Source organism: Emydura macquarii, unplaced genomic scaffold (assembly GCF_026122565.2).
Source record: "Emydura macquarii macquarii isolate MOO-44397 ecotype Brisbane River unplaced genomic scaffold, CSIRO-AGI_Emac_v2 contig_3348, whole genome shotgun sequence".
In the NCBI taxonomy this organism is placed as follows: Eukaryota; Metazoa; Chordata; order Testudines; family Chelidae; genus Emydura; species Emydura macquarii.
The window spans coordinates 2,955,070-2,981,395 of record NW_027133485.1 but is presented as its reverse complement, the minus strand read 5'-3'; the positions used below and the strand labels follow the sequence as shown (position 1 = coordinate 2,981,395).

Genomic DNA, 26,326 nt, shown 5'->3' with positions numbered 1-26,326 from the left:
TCATAGCATGCTAGGTAGGTGTCTCATAAATGGAAAGTCACCCCTGGATAACAGTTCCATGCTGAAAGGAGTGCTAAGTACTACCCTTATGCCGTGTCATCCCATTTGGCCTCTATTCAGATCTATCAGAACTACTGCAGAGAGCCATGGTGAGTCCTCTCTGGGTACTCTACCACCTCACCTAAAAGGTGGTAGACTCAAGAGACATCCAACACAAGGGCAATCCTGAGTCTAGTTCAGTAATTATGGATATTTTAGGATTCCATGATGGAGATCATCATGATTACCCTTACATTTCCCTTCAAATTGGAGAAACTAGCCCCTCTCCCCTTGCCTGATGGATGGATTAGCATTCTCTTGCTGTTCTCTAGGAGCTGGAACTGTTAGCAGAAACTTTGGGGACACCATAATGTAGCATCTCACAAGCTGCAAAATTCAATAGTTTTCTTGGGTTAGAAACAGCCACATGTTTAAAAACAAAGAAAGAATCAATTATTTTGAGTCCTCTGGTTGTTTTCCTGTAGGCACAGCTGTGCTGAATTCGCTTAGTTTGCAGACTAATGTAAATAATTCCAGGAACCAGAAAACAACCTAGGGAGCTGTGACTCCATCCTCTTTTCTTTTAAGTCCCTCATTAAAACTCATCCTTCTGCATTTTCTCCACTGAGACGCAGTAGTCAAACTTGATGGCTAAAATCCCCAAAATCCAGATAGAGATCATGGAATTACCAAGAAACGTGCTAGGAGCCCTCTGGATTGTCCCACCTAATGCACACTTTGTGAATACCACAGAATTACATAAAGTGCACCAGTGTCTGTATGACCCAGATCGTCAGTCTGCAGGCCAGCAATGGGTACTGTACTGGAAAGGTTGAAAAAAGTAGCTTTCTTAGAAAACAAACTTTGCAATTCTGCAGCACCTTTCAACCAAGAATCTTAACACATTCACACAAAGGATAGTCAAGACTGGAAATAGATTTTAAAAATATATACCCTGTGTGTCTATACTGCACCCAGCACAATAGGATTTCAATCCTGATTGGGTTTCAGCATTGCAAACAATTAAAAAAAAAAAAACCCACAATACAAGACAGGAATATTCTATAGAAGCATACTGATCACATTCCCTTCAACAGCTGCTATTATGTTTTAATATCTGTGAGTAGGAGATGGTGCACCATATTATACTCCTAAGGTAAATGATTAACACGCCGTAACCTGCCTATAGCCAAGACACACCCCTTACCTTTTGGTCAGAGGGCATGGTCTCTCACTACCACAGCAAGAACTAAACCCAATTACAGCCACTCTACACAGAATGTAACTGGCTGTGCTAATCTGTGTTTAATTAACCTGTGGGAGAGTGGGGGGAATAGATAGACTTCATTAACATTCTGTAAACTAAAGACAAGTTACAGAGGTGCAAGTATTTATTTGAATATATTTAATGAGTGAAAAAGTGCACCAAGAGACAGACAGAGCCACTGGCTCTTGCCTAGGTGCCTGTGCTAGTCAGAGTCTAATCCCACCCGGACCCCATGAATGCAAGCTTGGGCTCGCTAGCCCAGGCTCGTGTGGCTATGCTACTATTTTTAGCACGCTAGCGCAATGAGAGCTAACATGCGTATATCTGCTTGAGCTGGGAATCACACCTCCAGTACCAGCTATCAAGATGGCCAGATTTGAACTGGTAACCTGAGCGTGGCAGTAAATGCACTTTTAGCCAGCAATGAAAGTCGTTGTTTAGAAACTAACAAAACCAACCTATTAAAAGAGGAAGCTAAGGAAATTTACTCTCAGGTCCAAGAATGTATATGCAAATATAACCGATATGAAAGACCTTACATGGAGTAAAAGACACCTTGTACTGCAGCAGTTCCTCTTTGTGCAAGCCCGTAGCAGGGCCCTTTAGTGTGGCAATGGTAACAGAGAAAGCTAGCTCGGTAAATAAATGTCGTCTCTGCAATACTTGCACATGGCTGTGTGAGATGTTGTCAATTAATTTTAACTTCCACAGAAAATTAAAATCACACATTTATTGTAAATTGCACTCCAACAGTACCATTAGTTCCTTATAAACACAATATACATTAAAATATTTTACACCACCCACACACAAAAGTGTGCTTATGAAATTACAAAATGTACAACTCAGGATTCTTCTGTGACCAAGACATCATCTTGAGCATTTCAAATCAAGTCTTAGGAACATGCCGAGTCTTTAAGAATTAGCCTGAATGTTGCAATGAGTTAGATTTTAGTTTCACACATTCACATTGTAGCCAGGTGCATGTTTGTACACTCTTATTGGTCTTCCAAGTTTTTGTTTCTGCCTCAGAATTTAGGATAGTTGGGAACAGTGGTTCTTCTTTAGTATAAAATCTTGTTTCTTCATTCTAAAGAAGGCCTCACATTTCTGTCTGCACTATAAAGGGTGAATTCTCATGAAAAACTGCACCTTGGTCCAAAACAAGGCAACAGGCAATTTTAAAAAAAGGTCTTCATTTGTGTAGAAAGGTTTTCAGACACACACACACACCATCCCATCATGTCTACATGTATGTGAAGTTTAGCTGTAAAAGGTAACTAGAGTGGGAGGGAAAAGAAAAGCTACACTGCTGTTCTATAAAAGAAGAAGAGTTAAGTATTTAAAATGATATCCCAAGAGGTTTCAGTTTACAAGTCTATAGATGATCAGCATTAGAGAAAGCAGTAGGTATAAAAAGAAGGGAGCAATACGTTAATACTGCAATTGTAAACAGTGTGCAAACCATTGCTATTATGGACACCACACCGCCCTCCAACCACCCAATAATGCAGCCCTAGGCCCTTTATATATCATTACAGAGGTGGTGCAGTTACCCTAAAAACAGATTACTCCACTAACAGAATTGTCAGGAGGAAGTGACAGTGTCAAAACATTTGAGGAGTTGTACTCCACAAGGTCTGCGGCCTGTAGTGTAACTTCAGTAATGCTTTGGCATAAAGTATTAACTCGGTCTCTGCCCAGACAAAGCATGGATTTTTGTTGTTGTTGGAAGTTTTCCTGGTTGTCCTGGAACACTGGGAAAGCCCTCATGGGATACATAAAGACTCCTCTGGCAACACTGTCTGCAGTTGTTAGAGTGATTGACATAGGTAAGAAGAAGCCAGACAAAAGAGAATAGTTTTCCCTTGGTGCTTGAAGCTAGAGATTTGCAAAGCACATACTGTGACTGGTAACAAGACCAAATGCAGTTACTGGCCCCAAACAGACAAACATTCAGCTCTCCAAGAATTGGAATATGCTTCGACTCTGGTTTCCTTGTGCTGCAGCATCATCAGTCCTGGACCGTTTGGGTGAGGGTGTTACCATCACTGTAAGTCCTCTTTTCTTCACCTGTAAGGGAACATGGTATCTTGGCAATGGAAATCTGTGAATATGCAGGTCAGCTACAACAAAATTTCCCATCACCACCCTCCAAATGAGCATACATATGCGCATCCTAATCCCAAATATTCCACTTGGTTTCCCATTTGGTCCCCTATTTCAGACAATGCACACAAACAGCTCTTACTACTTTTTGCATAGTGCTATATGTTACAAAGACACATTTGTAAGATACATTAAGAAAATATTTTGCAATGACGTTCAAGGTGTCGCTGTTCCCATCTGCCTATCGGGATTTTGTACCTGCCCATTCTAAAATTCAGTAAGAATCCAGCCAATAACTGAACATACTTTAACAAGACAACACTTTATGCAACTTGACACGATTAGCACATGCCACACAAATCTATACCTGGGGTTTTGATTTCTGCTTTGCCGCTTCACTCTTGACTGGAGAAAGTGTTTGGAAGACGAAGTTTCGTGAGTTTCGGGGAGCATTTGGATTAAGGTTGGACATGGCTGCAAGCTTTTGAAGGACAGCTTTAGGTCTGTTCAGAAGTGATCCATTCTTTAGCTGAAGACAACCAATGAATTTCACAGTAACACATTACATGAATAATTTTAATATACTGCAGTTCTTTAAAGACCACCTTGCACCCACATGCCCCAAATCCCTTCTGTAACTGATCAGTCATCAGGTATCTGTATTTTTAAATGCATTCTGTAGATGCAACATGAAAATACACCTCCAAATTCATGCCATGAAGGTACCAACCTGGGGGTCGCTGGCAGGTCTGAATGTTTCAAAGGGATTTCTTGGTAGTGATTTTGTTTCCTGTACAGCTGATGCAGAGTTTGCTGGTGGAAAAAAAAAAAAAACAACAGAAAATAAATTCAGTTCCTGAATACCATTAGAAAGAATAGATTTTTGTTCCAGACAGGGAAATACTCACAAGTGATAGCAGCCCTGTTCCAATAAATGCTGCAGACAGAATTCTGTTTTAAACTGACCAATGAGCCATATAACTGATAGCTAACAGACACAGGCAATGAATTCTTTATCACCTGACAGGGAACTTGTTTATTTTTGAAGTAGTTATGCAGTCTCAGAATCACATTTTTGCCATGTGTAAGTTAAAAATGGAATATAGTATCTGATTTAAACCACATTATGCAATTTTTCCTTAAGCAGTATGCACTCTAGGAAATCGTGTGCTGTGTTGAATGTCATTACACAAAGATTCTTTCTGAGGCAGTGACCAAAAGAGAGACATATTGCCATACTGTAAGTTTTTTTTTTAAATTAATGGAAAAGAAATATTTTAGCAAAGAAAAATGTCTGCTGCTCATTAAGATCGCAGCTGCATCTCTTAGTGCTAGACGAGTCAAAGCACTAACGAACTTGGAGCCCATCCCTGCACTGCCATGGGGGGGAGTTACTGGAGATATCCAGTCTAATAGCAACTTTCACCAGCGCTTGAAATGGTCAGTAGCTAATCAAGGATTTCTTTCTTCCTGGATGCCACTTCAACGTGAAGCAAACCTACCTTTCTTCTGCAGGGACTTAGCAGTCACCTTCTTTGCTAATTTCATGAACTGACTATCTTCACCAATGTCTTCTTCCTCCTCCCCTTCATTTTTTCCTTTCTCTATCTGATAAAAATAGATGTTTTTTAGACTGGTAAGTCAATAAATAAGCAATGACAAGAGTCAGAATGCAGATTTCATTCAGTGACTTGAACATACTCTCTTTACTACTTCAGTTTTACGATAAACCAGCATGTGAAGTTTCCTACAGTTTTCAGGTCTTTTAGCATCATCGTCATCACCACCACCACCACCACCACCTTTTTATCTATTACAACAGTCTGCGCTTCAAGATACCAGATTTAATTCTTCAGACCCTATGTTAATTAAAGCAGCTTGGCCTGGAAGTTTATAAGCATTGGAATGAGGATTTCTGGCTCTGCCACCAACTCGGTGCATGACTTTTGAGAAGCCTCTCATTAGGCCAGTTTGACAGACGAGGAACTACTTGCCAAGTTGCAGGAGGGAGATGAGGTCCACAATTAATTCTTTTGGAAGTGCTTTGCTGTAGCAAAGCAAAAAGGTGCTATGTAAGGGAGAAGTGTAAACTATACTTATGTGGTTTTTAACTAATGGGACCAACAAATAGGAGAGCTCTGCCAACAGCCTATCATGCTTTGTTACTGCTATACAGAAATGTTAAGCAGTCGGCCTTTCTGCAGACTAACACAATACCTGCTCACGGAGCCACTGCTCCCGTTCAAATCGCTCCTTTCTCCATTTTGTCTCCGTCTCATCAAGCTGTTCTTCAATCTCATCATTATCGGAGTCTTTGTGAAACAAATCCATCTGAGAAGCATCATCTAGAACAGAAGAGACCGTAGTTAATTCTCCCAATCATAGAGGGGCATGAGGAATGCAGATGAGCTCTCCTGTCCATTAAAAAGAAACATTTACTTCCAAAGAGGTTTCACAGAGCGCATCTGTTTTGTTTAAGAAGGTAGTAAGTATAACATGCACACACGGAGTTTAGGAAAGGGTTAAAAACTTCTCTCCTCACCAGAAATCAGTGAGAATTTCAGAAGCAATGCAAACCAAGCAAAAACTAAAACCCACCACCACCACAAGCTATTAGAACTAGTTAAGTTGCAATGAAATCCTGAATTCTCTCCTACTAAATAACTCTTGGCAATGGATCTCTGAAGTGAATTACATGCAGAATGCTTCCTCTCATTTAGATGGATGACAGATGGAACCAAAGTGTTTAGCAAAACAGTGATGAAATAACCAGTGGAAAATGTTTCCTGTAAGGAGTTTTAGAAAGCATCATTCGACAAGATTAATGCCATTTGGCCAACTTTAAACAGTGTAAGTGTAAAGAACTAAACCTGGGCACTTGAGCATTCTGCAGACAAAATGTGTGTTTTTATGTCTATGTAAACCACATTCTTGTTTAAACATACAAGATAACTTAGTAGCCAAGGGAAAATATATTTACAATTGCTACAGTCTACTACTTACTCCTTACGGACACCAAAATTAGCAGAAACATTCCCTGTGCAGTTTGTACACACAGCACATAAGTCAGTCTCCAGCCTGTACTATTATGAATAAAGCCGCAGAAGTTGTTATGCAAGGGATCTCACCGCAGCAAATTAAGTTTGCTATGCCATACCCAAGAATAAACCATAAAACCAAGCCATCAAGAACAATTTGAGTATCGCCCATTTCCAACGGAAATATAAAAATCAAAATTTCTGTAGGATTTTTCCTTTTGTCCAACTAACCATTCCCCCTGCTCCCACGCAAATGGGCCATGGCAGTCAATAGGAAGAGTGTTTAATAGATCTGTGCCAAAATGCAGAGACAACAGGGATGTTTCACAACAGAGTAGAAGAGTTACAAAATCCAGCAAGGGGCACTGAATTCCTCACTTCACAACACCTGAAAAAAAATAGTGATTCTTTAAAGGAAAGATACTGAGGGAAAATATAGACTGTATCTTGTCACAATAGCATTGTCCTTTGGGAGTCCAGAACAGCAACATATGAAGCCTTGCTAAAAATATTAAGTATTTGTGTGTAGCAAACTGGCTATGTTATATCCCCCTCTAGTGGCTACACACATAGGGTAAGAGCCTACTGATGACAAAAAGTGATTGGAGATGCTCTGAGCCACTCCAAGTGGCAGAGGCCTGTGCTGAAAGTCACAGGTTCAAGTCCTGCAGACAACCTATAATGGGGGTCATTCTATATACTCATACCACCCCTTAACTAAAAGAACCAAAGCCATGCCCAACAGCTTTCTGTTTACTGTCTTCTGGATTTAGCCTACAGAAAAGCAATACAAAGCTTCTATATTCTATTTTAGTTAGATGGTGGGACTTAAAACCACTTAAGACTGGGAGAATCTTTGCACCAGCTACTATTTTTTTTAAAAGTTCTTTTTTCATATTAGCTTGAAGTCATGGATTCCCCTGGAGTGTTCTGTTTGCACTAGCATGTGACTCAAAAATGACTTTAAATGGTTTCATTTTCAGACTTTTTAAGTCAAGGTTCTACTGTGGTCTGAAACCAGGCAAGAGAAGTCAAAGTGAATCTCCCACCCAGTTACAAACAACATGAGTGGTTTTAAAAAAAAAAAACAAACTAGGGCTCAGTAGATCTTACAACCTTAAGCTTCATATTAAAGTACTTACTGAAGCGTTTCTTACCCCAACATCCCCCACTGTATTTCTTGCTCTACAATACAAGATTAATATACCAACATTATACCTATGTTTTTCCATTTGAATCTTCTCATTCGCCCTGGACCATCACTGTACAGGTCTCCATCAGCAAGGTATCTCTCTTGGTACAAGCGTAACTGACGCTTATCATCATCAAGCATCGCCTTCCTAATGTTATTGTCCAAGGGAGAGAAGCCTAGGTTAGTTGTGCAGTTCCAGATTAAAACCTATTATAACTTTAGATGTGCAACTGCTGCACTGTATAAGTATACTAGGATTGCTACTGACATGTGTATTTTATTAATTTGAGCTTGTAGTTCCACTTCAGTAGGGAGTTCTTCATCAAGAATCTCTTCTTCGTATTCATCCAGCTCTTCACCATCATATTCATCCTCACTTCCTATTTCACTCCCCGACAGCTCTGCCTCATTTTCCAAGAAATCCTGCAGTTTTCTTGAAGAGAATTTCCAAAGGAGTTAAAGTTAGATTGTTTAGCTGCATCACATGAATCTTTGAAAGCAAAAGCAAAATCTTTCTGGAACTACTGTGTATGCTAAACTAGAGATGCTATGATTCAGTTTTCATTTTCAATTTGATTAAGTTATTCAAGTTTTAGAGCACATGGAAGTGCGGAAGATCTGCCAGTTTACTTCACCTCAGTCCTGCAGCACCCACTATTATTCTAGTCCTGAGCTTTCTTGCCAGTTGCTCATTTTACAAGATTGGAACTGCCTACTAGGAAAAAAACAAGGTCATTTCACTTGCAAAATATGTACTTTGGCACCCACTTAAGTCATGAGCAATATTAAGAGAACTACTATTTCAACAAAAACAAAAAAATCATTGTTCCTTTTATCCTGGTCTTTATTTTTAAAGATTACTAGCTCCTTAATAGCTCTTTCAACTCTGACTCTTAACTATTAACTAAGTTTCTAGTGACTTGGTACTGCTTTTCTGGCAGTTCAGATAGGGACAAAAATTTACTCACAATTTTTTCTTTAAGCTCCGTCTTTTTCTCAACAGCTCCTCTTCATCATCACTAACTTCTGCTTCATCTTCACTTCTCTCATCACCTTCACTTTTTTCATCCTATCAGTCAAGAAGAAAGAGTTTTCAGAAATTCCTACGATTCTTCAGTAGATTATTTACTCCCTACAACCTCAGTTTTTCAATGGATAAAAACAAATCAACCAACAGAGAAATATCCAGGAGGTTCTAGTCTAAGTATTCACAAAACCAAGATATTTTACCTAGGACCTCAGAATTCTAAATCAGCACTTTTTACACTGCCCCAAATGCTGACCTTCAGCGATTTCAGTAGTCTAGGCTGGAAGATTAGAGTTTTGCACAAATGGATAGCGCACGGAGAAAGTAAAGGGAATGCTCATGGGCAGAGCTCTGAAGTTAACACTTCATTCCGTCAATACTCACCTCCTCGCTATCAAAGGCATGGTCATCTGTTAAGAGCTGAAAATTGCCAAATTCTTCTGCCTGCTCCTCCTCATCTTCCCCTTCCCTACAAAAATCGAACCACATCACACACTTACAACTGATCTCCAGCAATGGATAGGAAATAGACTGAAGCAGGGTTTTAACTGCTGAATGAACTAGTGACAAGCAATTACCCATGACAGCATCTGAAATCTTGCAATCTCCCAGCAGTGTGTAGCATGGAGTTTTAGGTGCTTAATTCCCCATTAACATTAATGGGAGTAACATGGGCAAGTAATTAACTTTTGTGTGTTAGTTTCCCCTTCAGTAAAATTGGAATGCTCCTATGAGTATCCTGGTACGTTTTAAATAATTAAGCCTCATAACAGCCTTGTTAAATACACATGAATCAGACCAGTTTAAAATGACGAGGAAAATTAAGGTGCAGAAGTTAGTTACTTGCCCACAGTTCTTTCATCAACAGGGAACTGGGAACAGAACCCAAGAATCTTATTACCTAATCCTGTGCTCTAGATTTGATCAAAATTCTCTACCCACTTGCCTCCTCCACCATCAATAGCGGTAGAGACTCCTTTTCTTCACAATGGATGTAGGGAACTATACTGGCTGAGGAGCCTCTCAGCTCTACCATAGCACTAGTCAAAGGAATAACTGTTAAGCATTGAGATACTTGACTCCTTCACCTCCAAGGCAAACCACATTTGTGTCCATAGCATTTTGAACTGGTGTTGAATCAGAGTCAGACACACCAGAAGTGAAGTCAGACCACGATCACCATGCAGACCTAGAACTCCTGTAATGCCAACCTGTCAGTTGGGAAGGAGCCTGAACAAAGTGCTAGTGCTTCTGCCATTGGATCATCTGTGTCACTCTCTTTTTCTGGCTTAGAGGATGTTGAAGATGCCCAGACTGGAGAAGTTGCTACAGAAAGAAACAAAAGAGCAACTCAGACAGCTTCCTTTCGGCCTTTGGAATGTCATTGTATGTCTTGGAAATGATAGTCAACATATGTCTATAAAGATTCCAAAAAAGTTAAAGCACTCTAAACTCTTTGGTTCCAAGTACACGATTAAAATTCCTTAGGAGTGACCAGCACTGAAGGATTGGTTAGTATGAGACTTTTTTTAAACTGAGATTTGCTCCCACAAGTCACAAATCAAGGTCACTGGGAACAGAATTCGCGACTTACTTTGAGAGATGAATTTCCCTGAACAGAGATTGAGCAGTTCTTCCATGTTTTGTTTTTTGCCACTATTAGCATTCGGAGTGTGCTCAGCCTGACTCCTAAATTGCCCAGAACACAAATCCAACAACTCATCCATGTTGGCATCCATTGCATTCTCATCCATACTAGCCAGAGATAGCTGATGCTTTGAGGACTGATACTTATTTCTGTGGTGCCCAACATTCAAGAACCTGAAAGTAAATGTTATTTAGAAGTTAGCAACTACAATTTAATACCCACTACATACTGGAGAATTGTGCCTTTCCACCTATGCAGAGGACCTATCTAGAGAGACAAAGCAGCACTCCCAAAAAGAATCTTAACACTCAGTTATAGCATGACCAAGCATGACATTGTAGGAGTTCCATGTTTGCCTCTCATTGACTCTAGCTCAACTTTGCTCAATTTAAGGAGGTAGATGGCTTCTCTAACTGCCAGTCTTGCAAACTCAATCTGGAATAAGAGGATCCAGCTGTTTTCCAACTCCTGATGCCAGTAGGAATGGTTCTGCCAAGGGAACGTAGCCGGTGTGGTGATGTAGGATGCAGAATAAAATCCAGCTTGCTCTGCCAAAGGTGTAATGGCTCTGCAATGGCTAGCAACAGTAAAATGTGTTCAAGTCTTTTTAGTCAGTAAAGTTAATAGCTGTCAACAGATCAGCTGATTAAGGAGATTTTAATTATTACATGGTTTCTGATCTTAACCACTGTTTCAGCAAATGAATACTGCACTGAAACCCAGAAGATAAAAAATTAATTCAAACCTAGACCTACTCCAGATTTGTGGAGGGCTTTTAAAGAGGGATTAAAAAAACCTTGCAAAATACAAACTAAAAATTTGTGAGGGACAGACACATGCATTGGCACCTTCGGGACTCAATATACTAGCCACTCCATTGTTGGGCCAATCGTACTGTGTAAAGCATAACATAACATGAAAGGCCACAAAGCCATTTAACTAGCCTGCCTCTTCATGTAACCTACGGGAGCAAGAACCCACTGAAATCTGTGATTCTACTGTTAACAGACATAGCATGCAATCCCTGACAGATGTATACCAATAACCTACCCATCTGCATCAAGCAGTTGGCTCTGAGTATCATCTTCCAAAGAAAACTGAAACTGTGATTCTCCAGCTCCTGGAAATAAGCTTTTGGGCTCAGGAGAAGCATTGTACAGATCCTGGGAATCCTCTATGGGAAGAGAGGGCTCCGACATCTTTCCTGAACTCTAATCAGGGGAAAAAAATCAAGATAAAAATTCACAAGATACGATAATGAACTAGAATATAAACACTTAATCTTTTCAGTCCCACAAATTGGAAGCAAAAAGGTTAATGTTTGTGCCATTTTAAACAGATTAAAAGAATGTTAGCAAGTGTCTGATTGTTCTGCTACCTAGTTAAGAATGTGTTAGTGTGAGTTGTCATATAGCCCATATGAATACTTTTGTATAATTCATGCAGAGTTATCAAAAACAGATTACTTAGCAATGGGTTTCCTTCAATACTTTTTGAATGTATAGAATTTGATTTATGTATTTAATAAGTCACCCTTATTTGTTCGAATATGGATTTTTCAAATAGATATCTATCAGTCAAGACCAAGATTCTGCTTTGATTAAATCCCAATTAACCAGAGGGGACACTGACTGGCTGTTGTCTGTCGCACTTACATTCTTGACGTATAAAAGGCATCTTGGACTTCAGTCACAGAACATAGGAAGTTGTAAGAGGAGTGCAACGAAGGGAGAAAAGGTCGGGGAGGAAGCTTACCTTGGAAGCAGAACTGAGAAAGCTTGTTTTGAAGAAAGCTGGAGAGGAAGACCTGAAACCTCCCACTGCAGATAGAAAATTGCCCCCACGTGCCATCTGTTTGTTACAAGGCTGGTATGATGGAATCATGGACCCAATCAACTCAAAGCTGCTGTTGTGGCTGCTCTCTTTCGCCGAAGTTGGCAGTGAAAATGAATCATCATCTTCTAAGGAAGAAAGCAGCTGTTTAAAATGAGTTTTCGGAATGCCACTGTGCTATGAGTGCAGACAAACTAAGGAATGGTAAGAGTTACATTGGCTGCGTCAGCACAAGAGCCACGTGCCTCAATAGTTGACAGTGAATTTCGAATTCCAGGATAAGTTACAACTAGTGTGGCACTAGCAGTTTCCTTAAAATGTCTAATCAAATGACATTTTACAATTCAAATCCCACATCCTGGAGCACTTTAGCTTCAAAACTTCTTGCATCACGTTGTATTAGGAGCCCTAGTCCAAGCCCTATCACAAAGAGAGAGCCGGCAGGTTTTAAAGTTTTTAGTAAAAAGGGCAAGGCAGTATTTCACAGCCCCAGTGCAAGCACGTGATAGCGAGACACACCAATGGTATTCTAGATGCAGAAGTGTGCAAATCACTTGTGTGCAGAACTGAAAATCCCAGAGAAAAATGCTTGCTTTTTAAGCAGCAGTTCCACTTTACCTAATTTGCTAGGTCTTTTGCCTGGAACTTCCTCCAAATCAGCTTTTTCATCAGGAAGAGAATATCTGCAATTTATTAAACAAACAAACATTTTTAATCAAGGTTTGTTTTGTGTACTTTAACTATCAGGCCTGGTCTTTTATAGACAAGGTAACACATGTGAAATATGCTGAATACACTGCCATTAGGAAGTGGATTCTTCTGCCAAATGACAAGGATATTCATTGAGACAAGGTGGGTGAGGTAATATCTTTTACTGGACCAACATCTGTCGGTGATAGAGAAGTTTTCGAGCTTACGCAGAGCTCTTCTTCAGGTCTGGGAAACTATCTCAAAATATCAATGCTATCATAGTGTTGCTTTCATATGCAAACTATTATTTTCATATGTGGCTATTGCAATCACAAAGGATACAAAAACACTCCTAAAAATTACCACAAATGGTGAAAGAGACAGCAGGCATCCTTATATTTAAACACATGCACCTATCCACTAGTTCTCAAATCAAATATCTATGTGTATGTTAATCAGATTAACAGATTAACTGCATAGTTAGGGCAGGCTGGGATCACCGTTTCTAAAGACTGGTTTATTTACCCCATTTTGGAGGAGTTGTCCTTGAACAGCAGCAATGTAGACTCTGTTGAGGGAGGTTTGGGAACAGAATCACAATGCACAGACTTGTCCAACCTTTCCTCATCAACTGATTCTTTGTCAGTTTCTTTATCGCCATCTTCAATACCCTTCTCTTCCAGTTCCTCATTATCTTCCTCTGCCTCACCAAGAAGGAATTCTACAGTCTAAAAAACCCAACACAAATCCATGTAAGGAGACAGCAGGAATTATTGTTTTGACCATCTACTTAAACTGCATACCTTTACACACCCAGTTCTAATGTGGAATTATTAAGGGGAGAACTGAAGGATGTTTCCAACTCCTGGACTTCTCTATTCCAGTGCCTGCTCTGAAGTGGCTTAGAACAACGAAGCCATTCTGACCCTTTTATAACTGTTTGTAAAGAATGTCTAGCCTCCAAGACTGACACTAATGCATCTCTGAGATCAGCCAAGAGATCTCAGCTAAGTCTTCAGCCATCCTGTTGGAATCAAACCTCTTGCAGCCAGGAGCTGAAAATACTAGCATCACTCAAAATGGAGCAATTTAAAATATATATATATTTTATAATCTTGTTTACTTGGCTAGGTGAGACATCTTCACTTCTGTGTGAAGGATCAGATATTGGTCAATGCTGGAGGTAGCATACCTAAACTGAGAGGTGAGTTATTTGAACTGGTAAGGCAAATCGAATATTTATTCTAAGCAGCAAAAAGGGCTAAGTTGCTAAGAGGATCAATCAGCCAATAAAATGCTGTAATAATTTGTAGAAGATTCTGACTATTCATATATTTCAAGTGTTTGAGGTCAACCTGAGCTAGCATATGCACTGGTAATGATCACTTAATAGCCAGATGCTAGTGTCACTGAACAGTCAGGAAAAGACAGGTATTTAAAAAAAAAAAAAAAAAAAAAAGCTTTTGGATACTGAACTATGAGGTCTTAGAACCTTGAACATTCTAATTACAGTATTTTTAGTGTCAAAGAATGGTCTTTATCTGGCATATTGTGCAATATTAATATTGCACAAAACTCTGATTTCTCTCATTTCCCTGTTAATTATGAGCAGTCAGCAGACATTAGACATTGACAAAGTTATGTAAAGTGCTGTGTATACACCTCTGGGTTGCATTCCTCTTCCTCAGACTCATCCGTCATTTCTTCCTCTTCCTCTTCCTCCTCCTCACACATGTCCTCATTATCCAGTTTAAGCAGTGCTTGTCGCTTCTGGCGTTCCTCAATCCTGCGGAGTTTCATGGCCTCCTGTAGTTTAGCCTTCAGCACTTGTAGCTTTTCACCTGGACAGAAATGAATAAATGAATACATTAGATGCACTACAATGCAGCCTTAAACTTTGCAGCTGCAAGCACACAACTTAATATAACTACATACACAGAAAGAAGACTAAAGACATAAGTGCTTTATTTTAAAAAAAGGTTTTCTGAATTGATCTGCTGATTAGAAGAGCTAAACCTCCTAGCCTAAATAACTCCATTTAGAGAGGTAACAATTTGAGGAATCTTCCTGATAATTCATAATTACCCACAAATGCCACTGGCACAGCCCCATGAGTTAGCAAAGGGTTCTTCTTTCGCTTGCTTCCTATGGGAGCAGGACTTCCAGTTGCCCTGGGCAAATGAAATATTTCACCAACAGCTAGAAAGCATGCATGCTGAAGGACAAATTACCTTCCTCTAACATTTAAATATTATAGGTGATTCAAATTAAGTTTCCCATATATTTATCATTTTCAACACATGCAAATAAAATGTTCCGATACATAAACAGGCTGTATTAAGAATTGCAACAAGGATGAAAGTGCTAATAAGTATAACTATCACAAGAGGGTTAATCTTCACATTTTATGTAGATGTTTGATGTACTGTTGATATTGAGGATAAATATGTTTTATATGAAATCGTGGGGCAGGGCGAGATTCCAGAGGGCCGATGGCAAAATTATGGCACAGGGCAACATCCTCTTCAATAGCCAACACAGTTCAAGAGTTACTTTTTCTAGCTTCTAACATGCCATGCTGGTTAGAAAAATATACCTACCTGGAACAATGCCTGTTAATTCTGGAAGCAGGGATTCTCTCATTTGTATTTTAGATATTTTTTGTGGGAAGATATGGTTGCAATTGCAAAGAGAATCACAGATTAAATGCCCTTATGTTCTATTGACCATGATCACCCGGTTAGAGAATCTGGATGTTTTTCTTCAAAATTACTTATATATTGATTGCAGCTCATTGTGAAACTGAAGCAAGCATGTAGTTTTAGTTGTTGACATATTCAGCACTTTGCATGAAACAATCTAAGACCATTCTTGCCCAAGGAAGCTTATAATCAACAAGGCAGACACAGGTAAAACAAGACACTAGAAGATCCAGAGGACATGCTGAATTATTTTATCCTTGTATTTTGTTCAAGCCTGGGCTTCCAGTAAACATGTAGGATATTAGACACCAGAGAAGTCTCTTAGGAAAGAAAATACACTTGTTTTCCAACTCAACATCTACGACCCTCACCCCAAATATACCTGGCTTTGCATGGACTGTTTCGTCTAGATTTTCTGTAGCCAAAGTCACCGGCACCACAGCTGCTTTTAGCTCTTCCTTTCCCTCAGCAGTGGTCTCTTTACGAATAATGCTCAAGTTCACAGTCCGTTCAGTTTTTGACTTGGCTGTGTGAAGTGTGTGTTTCAAGAAACGTGTTTTCAGAGCTTCCAGTTCTTAAAAAACATATTATATTTAAGGTCATAAGAAAAATTCCTGCTAAGATGAAGTTAGTTTAAGGCAGCAAAAACCTAATAATTTCAGGCATTTTTTATATATACAGTTGTAACATGAGTTTCTAAAGTAAGATTTTATAAAAAACAAAAAAGTTTTAAAGTACTTCAGCATCCAGTGTGTAAGAGGGATCAACATTAATTGATTTGAAAACAACATTAGTAACAGAGGACCATCTCAGGATCTCTCTGCTCAACCATGCACTTAAGATGGCTTGCTTTAATATTTGGGCATATGATCAGATACTAGCTGAACACCTTAAAAAACACCAAATTACTCCCTGGAGATTTGGGTATCGTCATCCCATTTCATTAATGGACACCCCCCCCCCCCGGTATGATCAGAGGTTTCCAGTGTTCTGCTGACATATGTATTTAAATTCAGGTTGATAGCAGAGGAGTCATTTCTTGGCACAGGCCATGCTCCTGTATAATTTAAAGAATAGTCTGAATGCTGTTAATAAAGGTATGTAAACTTACTAGAATTATGGTTATAGGACCTCAAAGTGCTATGCAAACTCAAACTGACACGGGAGCACCTACCCACAACTGAAACATAGCTGAACTTTTCAAGCTTGGGTGCCTAAAGCTAGACATCTATATCCTTATAGTGCTAAATAAGACAGCCTGATTTTCGTTTGCTGTGCAGCCATGACTTCTAATGAGGTCATCAGGAGGTGCTCATGTTCGTCCTCTCTGAAAGTCAGGTCACTTACTGAGATACCTGAATAAAAAGATTTAGAGACCTAATTTTAGGCACCCAAGTTGAAAAATGTTGGCCTCCCTGCTTAGTACAGAAAGCGAATGCCACTTTATTTAACTTGAACTGCAGGAAGAATTGAAGTAGGCAAAATATCATTAAGCTCTTATTGACAGTTTTGAGGGATCTTTAACAATCACAAAGGATCAGGATTTCTGATTTTAAATCTCATTTGAAAGAAAGTACAGCCACCAGCACAGCCAGGACTATGCTATAACATTAGTTCTCCTCAAAGGAAAAAGTGCCTGCCCACTTCTGATTCACCAGCTTCTAGCTGTTCCTCAGAGTTCTACCAACTAAGTCAGTGGTCCCCAAACTTTTTAGCTCATGCCCCCTGCCCCCCTTTACCCCTGTTCATGCCCCGCTACCTCCAGCTGCAGTTGGGAGATGGAGATGGGGACGGAGCCTGAGGACAGGAGCAGGGCTGAGGTTAGGGATGAGTCCAGGAGCCAGGGGCCAAGGCTGGGGCTGCAGCTGCGGGTGGGTCTATGACTGGGAGCAGAGCCTCAGCTGGGCCACAATCATGGCCCGAGGATAAGGGGCAGGGCCGAGGCCAGAAGCAGAGCTGCAGCCTGGACCTGGGGACAGAGCAGAACTGGGGGCAGAGCGGAGTTGGGTGGAGCTTCCACCCCACCCCCATGGGTGCTGACATGGGTCCCGCCGCACCCCCCGAACATTCCTCTGGGCCCCCCAACAATTTGGGGACCTCTGATCTAAGCTCTGACTTGACCCTGCTTAGTTGTAAAATCTAGCAGTTTGCAACAGGTAATATGGTACCTTTGTTTGATTTAGGTTCATCAAGGATAATGAAGGAATCATTATCAGAGCAAAGTCTTGGCTTGATGGATAGATCCACTCCCAGCTCCCGAAGTTTATCCAGTTTGGACTTCCGTATTTTTTCATGCTGAATCCCCACCACTGGTACTTCATGTTCTATGCCTATTTTTGGTGACTGGTCCTCTCTATGTACATCAGCACATTCTTCTGATGCCAAAGGAATTTCACTGTCCATTTGTGCACTACATTCATTACTGAGTAGGCCAGACTCCTGCTGTTCCTCTGAAGTACCAGCAGTTGTAGGGCTCTCAGCAATATCTGAAGCACCGTCCTCCTTGTGCTTCTCATCACAGTTTTCTGTCACATTCTCCACCATATCAGAGGAAGGTTTGTCCACAACAGTAACATCAATATCCTTATTAAACTCCAGGTCCAGTTCCCTTGCTGCTGGCTGCTCAGCCTCGTCAGTCTGATTATTGCTGCAATTTACAGTTGAGTTCCTAGTGGCTGCACTTTCTTCATTTAGACAGGGCTGATATTTAGTGGACCTACCAAAGGCAGAAAAATGAAGTCACCAACCAAAACATAGCACATCTGCCCTTAACATGGCTACTGTTAAATGTGAGAAAAGCATAAAGCAAACTTGAGGCAAAGAAATCATGTTCTATTTATTGTCCTCAAAAAATTAGTTTTGGAGGGAGGGGGGAGAAAATCATCATTCATAACTGCTGTTTATTTTAAACCTATCCTCCTTTTCAAATTCCATTTTAAAAACGGACAAAAATTAATCTGGCACATTTTTACTATGAGGAGTTACAATAGATTCATTCTAAAGGGTGCAAAGTCAAGTGGTAAGTAAATTAACTTAATCCAAGGTGTGATAATGTAATTCCTGAGAGATTTTGTAGCCACTGTGGAATACAATAATACAATTCAGCTACACTATTTAAAAACAGAAGATGACCCAAACACAAAGTTTGGATCCCAATCCCAACTTTCCCTAAATTTGTGGTGGAGGGGAGATTGGGGAGGGGGGTCAACTAGAGTTAAGCAGGGGTGCTCAATAAATCCTGCTTAATTAACACATTCAGTTGAAGTCAGCTAAATTAATGCAATATTGTAATTCAGTTATTAGATGCCCTGAAGCCTAGAAATGTATTGGTTCCCATACCACATTACAAATATCAATTATTTGATATTACTGTACATTGTAATTGAACGTCTATGTATAATACTCCACACAGTAACACAAATCACTAATTCACTATGCAAATTCAATAATATCAAGTTAGGGTGGCTGTAGGAAGCATAACATTAAATAGCTTGACATTTGGGCATTTAAAATCTCAACCACTGATTTACATTAATGTAGGATTCTCTGGATTTCATTTGTTTTAATGAAAGGAAAAAGGCTACTGACTGCACCCTGAATACTCTTTATTTCAGTGTACATCACATCTTCTGAAATAGTATTTGGTTTTAAATTGAGCAGGGAGACTTAAGCCACAGCAGTGATCTGTGATGGGAGAATGGGACATATGCTAGTCTAAATTCTTGTGGCTGTTCCTTTCAAATTTTACTTCTGTATAGCAAGTACAATATAACTGAGGATTTTCATTTCCCTTCTGTCAGAGACTAGCTGGTAAATAAGTCTATTCAGGGAAAAACAGATGTGTCCTGCTATTACATACTAGGTGCTAAACCAGCAGGTTTGCCGCTTAGAACACCGGCTCTCAGACTGTAGTCTGTGGCACATTGGTGATCAATAATCACTCTTGCTGGGGGTCTGTGAAGAGTTGGCTAGTCCCATGGTGATATTTCTTGTTTCCAGCTGTTAAACTGCATTAAAAGGATAGTTAAAAACACTAAATACTACTCTAGTATTACTTTCCCCCAGAAGCAATCACTATAGTTGCCATAGAAGCAGTAGGGGATTAAAAAGGAAAGGTGGAAGGCCTATGTGGTTGCAAACAGGAAGGGAAGCTGTATATTAGATAACTTCTTCATAACATGGACCAAGTCTGCTTCAGGAAGACTGAGAGCCCCAACTTAGGAAAGAGAAAGACTATGAGATAAGCTTGGTCCTTACTTTAGCAATGCCATAGCATTTCCCTGGCAGGCTGGTCGAGGTCTACACTTGAAGAACTCATGAATGGTTTTGGTCTCAGGCATATGATATGGGAGAGACAGAGACGATTCTGCCAAAGGGGGAAAAATCGTTTAAGTTGTACATCAAAACAACATGTATTTTTTAAAAATCCGATTTGCTCTTGGGACAAGTATTTTCCAATGTAAAATGTCAGAGCAGAGGTGAACAGCAAAGCGTAATGCTGAATAAAGGTGGTATCTGTAGGACCTCTTCCCAATCCCCAGTTTCTTGTAATGAAGAGCAAAGAGTGCAACATGCACAGAGACTCATAAGAAAGCAGATTGAGCCATCAGGAACAGAATGATAAGACCAGTTCTAAAATCTGTTGCAACTAAGTGCCTGGCTCACACCAAGTCAGTTACATGTAGCTCAAGGGTAGCTTTTAAAAGACTGCAAGTGACTTCCCACAGTTGTGTAAAAGCAAGTTTCAAGCTCCAACCAAAGATCTTGCTTGCACTGAGAGACCATCCCTGAACAAGATTTTGGCAAAAACTGTTGTGCAGCCTATCCAGTTTAGGTCCTGAATAGTTCATGCTAAGCAACAGCAGAATCTGGCCTCTCAGCTGTTTCTGCTGCTCTCCTGAAGATATTTTAAAAGCTCACACACGCCCTTACACCAAAGAGTTTAGGTTTTACCTCTAACAAGTCGCTGGGTCTCACTATGCAATCGTTTAATGGCTTCTTTACTTAATCGTGCTGCCTTCCGCTCCTTAAACAGAGAAAAGAAAGACTCTTGAAGCCACAGGACTGAAATGCAGAAGTTTTATCTATATTGCTAAATAAATAGTTTTCTTCTTTCTAACAGCAGGAAAACAGAGGAAAGTACTAACAGTTGGAGCAGACTTTAAAAAACCAAGAACCAAATCAGAGAAGAATAAGACACTTTGATGAGGAGCAACACAGAAAAACTTCAAATACAATTATAATGAACTACTGAGTTAAAAACCAACAGATATGAATCATGAAATATTCCACCTTTCTTTTGGGTCCTTTTAATGTAGGTTCCTCATACTCATCATCAAATACACATTTGTAGGCTTCACGCTCAGAAAACAGATCTTTACTCTACAATTGATAAAAAGAACTCTATTAATTTCAAAACAAAGGAGGGCTGTCAAGAGCAAAGAAGCCTGCAACCAGATAACTTTGTACAATTATTTTCAGTCTTGAAATACGATCAGCAAACATTTTCATAAACCTGTGTCAACTACTGTTCAGTTGTACTGCAACTTCTTTAGGTGCCTCTAGTGCTTCTGTTGTAATACTATTTTTGGAATTTTCTATGACACTGCTCCTTAGAGAAGGCATTAATATCCCTATACCTCTAAGGAGCAAGATGATACCAGGGACTAATTTTCTTTCACTTTTGGTAAAAGTAGAAGCACATCAGTGTCACCAAAAGCTTGTGTTACATGCTCAGGTACAATACCCTCTACAAAGAATAGTTTAAGGTTATAATAAAGTATGTTACCTTATGTTTTTTCATTTTGTCTTTCACAGCAGCTCTTATTGATTCTAGTGACTCTTCATCTTCAAGAAGGGGATCCTTTTCCTCCTCCTCTAAATCATTCTCAAAGAGTTCTTTGTCAGCAAGAAGACACCCACTATCATTAAAAGGGTATCTTTCACTGCCGTCCTCCTGGTCAGCATAAGAGTTAAAGTACAAAGAACTATTTTAATTTGCAAGTTTATTTTAAAATATTTGAAAGATATCATCATGATTTCAGGGTCATTAGCAAAATTCTAAAAACAAAAAATTAAACAAAAAACACTCATCCCATCATCATTACATCATCCCCAAAACAAAATCTTTTAAATTCTGTAGGCCAGTCATGTTGACATTTTAGCATTCCAAAAGTAGATATGCTAATTTATGGAGGCAGGTTCACAACACAATTACTTAAAAACCACCAGCGAAAAACCCTGTCTTCTGGGCCCCTGTGTGGAAGTCCAACTTACTGTTGTCCAACAACACATTATGTTGGAGACGTACAGACCATCACCATATGCTGTAATTTAACAGCTGAAAATAAAAGAAATGTTTGCAAGTAAACATTTATACCTCCTGTTTGTGTTTCTTTTCCTTCTTCAGTTGTCTAATAGCCTCCATTTTTCTTTCTTTTTCCATCTTCCGTCTTGATTTCCCTATCACTTTGGCTGTTTCTTCCTCAAAATCATTTTTATGGTTTTTGTATTTTTTCCGAGATTTCACGGACATCTCCGCAGGTTTCTTCACTTGTGAGCCTAACTCATCCTTAGTCAATTCAGATGTCACATCTATTTCAAGGTTTTCAGGATGCAACAGGTCACCAGTGTCACTCTCATCGCTGTCCTGCAGAGCCTGGCGAATCCGATGAGATTTTTTGTTCTTCTGGGCAAAAATGTTCTCATTTTGCACCTTGCTTTCCACATCTCCATCCACCATGTTAGTCTTCTCAGGAGAAATGTGTTCCTCTTCCCCTTCACTCTCACTGTCCTGAAGCACCTTCTTGCTTTTTGATTTTTTACTCACAAAGATCTCCTCCTCTGAATCTATTGGAAATACATTACACTCTTTATGGTACACATCACGTTTTTTTAAAAAAGACATGTTAATTGACAAATTATTAGTTCGTGCAGCATGCCAAAACACATTTCTCTGGGACATTTCTTATCCACTGAAGTCTCACAAATGCCAATGACAGTTTAGTACATCAGGCAAATCAAATTTAATCTGTACTTTGAAAACCCATTCCCTCCCGCCCAATGGCATAATATATGCAATTATCCGAAGTTTAGAAGTGTAATTATCCACCCTTAAAGTAATCTAGAACCATCCCAAAACTACTTTAGTTTTTAGTGGCATTCCTGGAGACTAAACTATTTTCTATCACTAAAGCAAATAGTAATATATTAAATGAATTATAATAGACACACTATGGCCCCAATCCTGCAAATATTTAAACAGGTACATAATTTTACCCAAGTGACTAGTCTCATACAAGTCACTGTGAAAGCTTCCTCTTCTGTTATACAATAATTAATTTTTTTAAGTGTGTATTCTCACCTTAACTAGTTTGTGTATGTTTGTGGTTTATTTTTCTTGCAACATTAATTTTCTTTTCAAGGCTATGTGGGGGACCTTAACTGAACATTTCCTGGTTTTCTATGTTTGAGTCTGGAGTGCTGATGTTCCATATTTCAGAAAGGTGCAGGGAGAAGAGTGCAGTGTTGTTCAGCAGAAACCTTGGCTGCACTTTAATTATGGTGTTTTATAAATGTTATTTAAATGCAATATTAGTTTAGAATTTTTCATATGTAAAAAAGCCTGCAGTCCAAAACTTCATAAAATTACTAATGAATTCAGATTTAAAAGTGGTAAGTGTATAATACTTACTGAAAAAACAAAACTCTCAAATTTTAAGTATCAGGAAAGAACTGATTTATCCAGTAGACATGAAACAAAGTGAGCTTTCAGAATCATATTTTATCCTGTCATTTACCCATCCAGCCATACCAGGTAAAGGAAACATCACTGAGCTTTAACTTTAATAGGGAACTATCCCTACAACAGTGTTATCTTAAAGTGAAAGCTTATAAAAAAGCACTGTTACACTTATCCACTGAGCTCTGAGCATTCTTCTTGCAACATCAGAAGATGCAACACTTTTCAAATAGAACTTCTACAGACAAATGCTCCTCTGCTAGGCATCAGCGCTATACTCTCCCTTTCTCCACAACAGCTTTTGAAAATTTGGCCAGACTGGGTAGGTGTAAGTTTAGGAGAAATATCACACACACCGAACCATTAGCGTTAACTCTGTTGAATCTGCCTTGCTGGGCTATGCAAGTCATAAAAAGAATATCTTACCTGTTTATTTCCAACACTCTACTCATCATTTCTCCTCCTCAATCTCAACTATTGCCCTTCTCCCACCTTCACATTTCCACTCTTATCCTGAGTAGCCAAAAGGGCACTTTGAATTCAGACCAGCTGTATTTTTATACGTTCATGTATTTTGATTAGTAATACAGTATTGGTGTAGTTTTTCTAAGTTACATCATACATAAGTGCTGTATGCTGTTTTGGATTGAAATGTTAGGGAGCCAAGTGGTGTCAGACTGCAAATGACAGTTATGAACTATTTTCTCCTGTAATATTTAGGAAAACACTTGTGAGTATACTATGTATGTTGTTAGTGATTGCTCTGAAGTTGGTTTTTTTTAAATGTAAAAATCTCATAATTAAAGTCTGTATAAATGGAAGAAAAATAAGCAGCCTATGCAGGTAGCATAGAAAAAATAATCAAGGGTTAGCAAAGCAAGTGTGTGACTTCTGAAAGGCAGATAGTCCAAGACCACATTCTCTCAGCTTTCTGCAAAGGAAACACCTATAAATGCAAAGTACAATACCCAATTTTTAAAACCAAAACCCCCAAAAAAGAGACCTGACAGTATTACAGACCTATGTCACCAAGAGATGCAGTTCCCTTGTTGGATTGTCTTGGAGAGGTTGCTTCACAGCTGCCTTGTCCACTGTCAGAGTCACTGTCAAAGGTTTTCTGCAAGTCAGATTTCAGATCCTCTACTTCTGAATGAAGCTAGAAACCAAGAATATTTACCTTAATATAGTATAAGTGTCTTAACAGAGATGACTCATTGAATTCAATTTCATCCCAATACATCAAATTGGATTACACATGACATATTGAAATGTTATCACTTTAACCCTTTAGGAATTCAGTTCATTCAACTGAAAGATTATGTTGCATGCACCTTTTATTACTGTATAAAGTTGATTAACTGATGAACTCATTAAAAGTATCAAAGCAAAATCAAACATTGTACCGAAACACTGCTTGATGATCACTGCTTGAGACACCACAAAAAGCCAGGAGAAACTTGCAACTTTCATCTGACATATTAACACTTCCAACTTTAAGTAATTTGACAAAAAACAAAGTCATCCCAAATTATGTGAGCAATTAAGATCATTCCATTCCAGGTCATTAATTATTATTCTGTGTAATGGAGAAATGTAGCGAAACCCCAACAACTTCAGCAGCAAGGCACATAGTTAAGATGACAGAAGACAGACCAACTAAACATTTCTTAGGCCATCCTTTTGGCATCTGATGAAGATGATGGAGGGATAATATTGAGCAGGACATAGGAGTTCTTAATGTACACTACCATCAACAGGAAAAACATGCCTTTGACATAAAGAGCAGCCAAGGACCTCCATGGTCTATACGGCAGGCAGGACCAGCGAAGAAGTAGAAATTAGAGAAGGGCACAAGCCCAGGCCACAGACTAAATGCAGTCTATGACATTCAAAACCAGATGCCACCCCAACACATCTGCACCCCCAAATCTCATAGTTTGGAGACTCCTTGTGTGTTGTGTGTGGGTCTCACGCTCTCTGAGTACGTCTGTCATAATTAGCGGGCATCAGTGGGAACATGACTCAGGCATGCAATTGTCCATCCAGTGCAGCGAGAGTGTAGGGATTTGAACGACTATCCTTTAATCAGGCTCAGAGCCCAGGCAACACCAGCATCCCACCAGCAGGAGCCCAGGCACCCAGCCTAGGCCAATGAGCGCAGCCAGGACATACCAGACTCCCAGCATGCATTTGGGCAGGCCGCTTAGCTGCGAATGCCGAAATGCACGCTGGGAAGTGTAGTCCTTACATAGGCGCGGTACAGGCTGGGCCTGTACTAGTTTCCGTGGAAGCTGCGGTGCACGCCGGGACGCACCGCCTCCCCGGTAGCCGCAGTGCATGCCGGGAGTCGTAGTCCCCCGCCACCAACTGCGGCGGGCGGGAGATCCAGTCACTCGGAACCGAGCCGTAGGGAAGGGAAGGGGGTGGAGGTCGCTGCACCCCAGCATCCCCTCCCAGGCCGACCAGACCGGACGGGCTTACCTCAACCGCCATGGCCTCTGGCTGTCCGGTGGCGATCAGGACCTTTGACGCTGGCTGCCCCTCAGGGGTCCCCGGTTCTCCTCAGCCTCCGCCGTTAAAGCCAAGTCCAAGAAGCCAGCCAACCCCGGCCCGAGTAAACCCTTCGATTCTTCGCGCTCTGCCTGAGATGGCCCCGCCCACTACCTCGGGCCAATCACAGCGCGCTCTCTCCCCTACAGCCCCGCCTACTCAGCGTCCCATTGGATGACTGGCTAGCTTCGCCTGCCCCCTCCGCTGCTCTGCGGACCAATCGCAATCGGCTCTGAAACAGAAGACCCCGCCCTTCCAGCACCCTATTGGTGCCTTAGCAGCGTCAATTCCCCTCCCCTCCAATCTCCTCCCCTGCCCTCGCCTTCGTCAGGCAGGCTAGAGATGCCTCAGTCGCCTCAGCGCGGTGCGCGCGCCGACGGCTCTGTACGCAGGGGCCGGGCCGGGCCTAGGCACGGGGACAGAGCGCGGGGCTCTTGCGCCAATGAGGGCCCCACGTACGGGCCGCGCGCCCGCCTTAGCCAAAGCGGAG

At 40.3% G+C, this 26,326-nt stretch overlaps 1 protein-coding gene across 4 annotated transcripts; it reads right to left on the bottom strand.

Annotated features, from left to right (window-relative positions):
• Positions 1 to 2,021: 2,021 nt before the first annotated feature.
• On the bottom strand, positions 2,022 to 25,955 carry CLSPN (claspin). Of its 4 annotated transcripts, none has more exons than XM_067533676.1 (25): positions 25,768 to 25,955; positions 24,307 to 24,442; positions 21,925 to 22,394; positions 21,334 to 21,501; positions 20,838 to 20,927; positions 20,499 to 20,571; positions 19,803 to 19,911; positions 17,714 to 18,261; positions 15,928 to 16,119; positions 14,506 to 14,684; positions 13,369 to 13,571; positions 12,772 to 12,836; positions 12,076 to 12,281; positions 11,371 to 11,531; positions 10,267 to 10,493; positions 9,884 to 9,998; positions 9,057 to 9,141; positions 8,614 to 8,714; positions 7,914 to 8,078; positions 7,672 to 7,793; positions 5,633 to 5,760; positions 4,918 to 5,023; positions 4,146 to 4,228; positions 3,783 to 3,944; positions 2,022 to 3,379 (listed from the first exon to the last, which is right to left on the bottom strand). In XM_067533676.1, the coding sequence occupies exons 1-25, from the start codon at positions 25,777 to 25,779 to the stop codon at positions 3,263 to 3,265; spliced, it is 4,023 nt and encodes a 1,340-aa protein (XP_067389777.1). In that variant the 5' UTR covers positions 25,780 to 25,955; the 3' UTR covers positions 2,022 to 3,262. The 4 variants fall into 4 exon arrangements, with proteins under 4 accessions (XP_067389777.1, XP_067389778.1, XP_067389779.1 ...); XM_067533677.1 differs by having other exon boundaries at positions 12,076 to 12,278; XM_067533678.1 differs by lacking the exon at positions 15,928 to 16,119.
• Between the last annotated feature and the right edge of the window lie 371 nt (positions 25,956 to 26,326).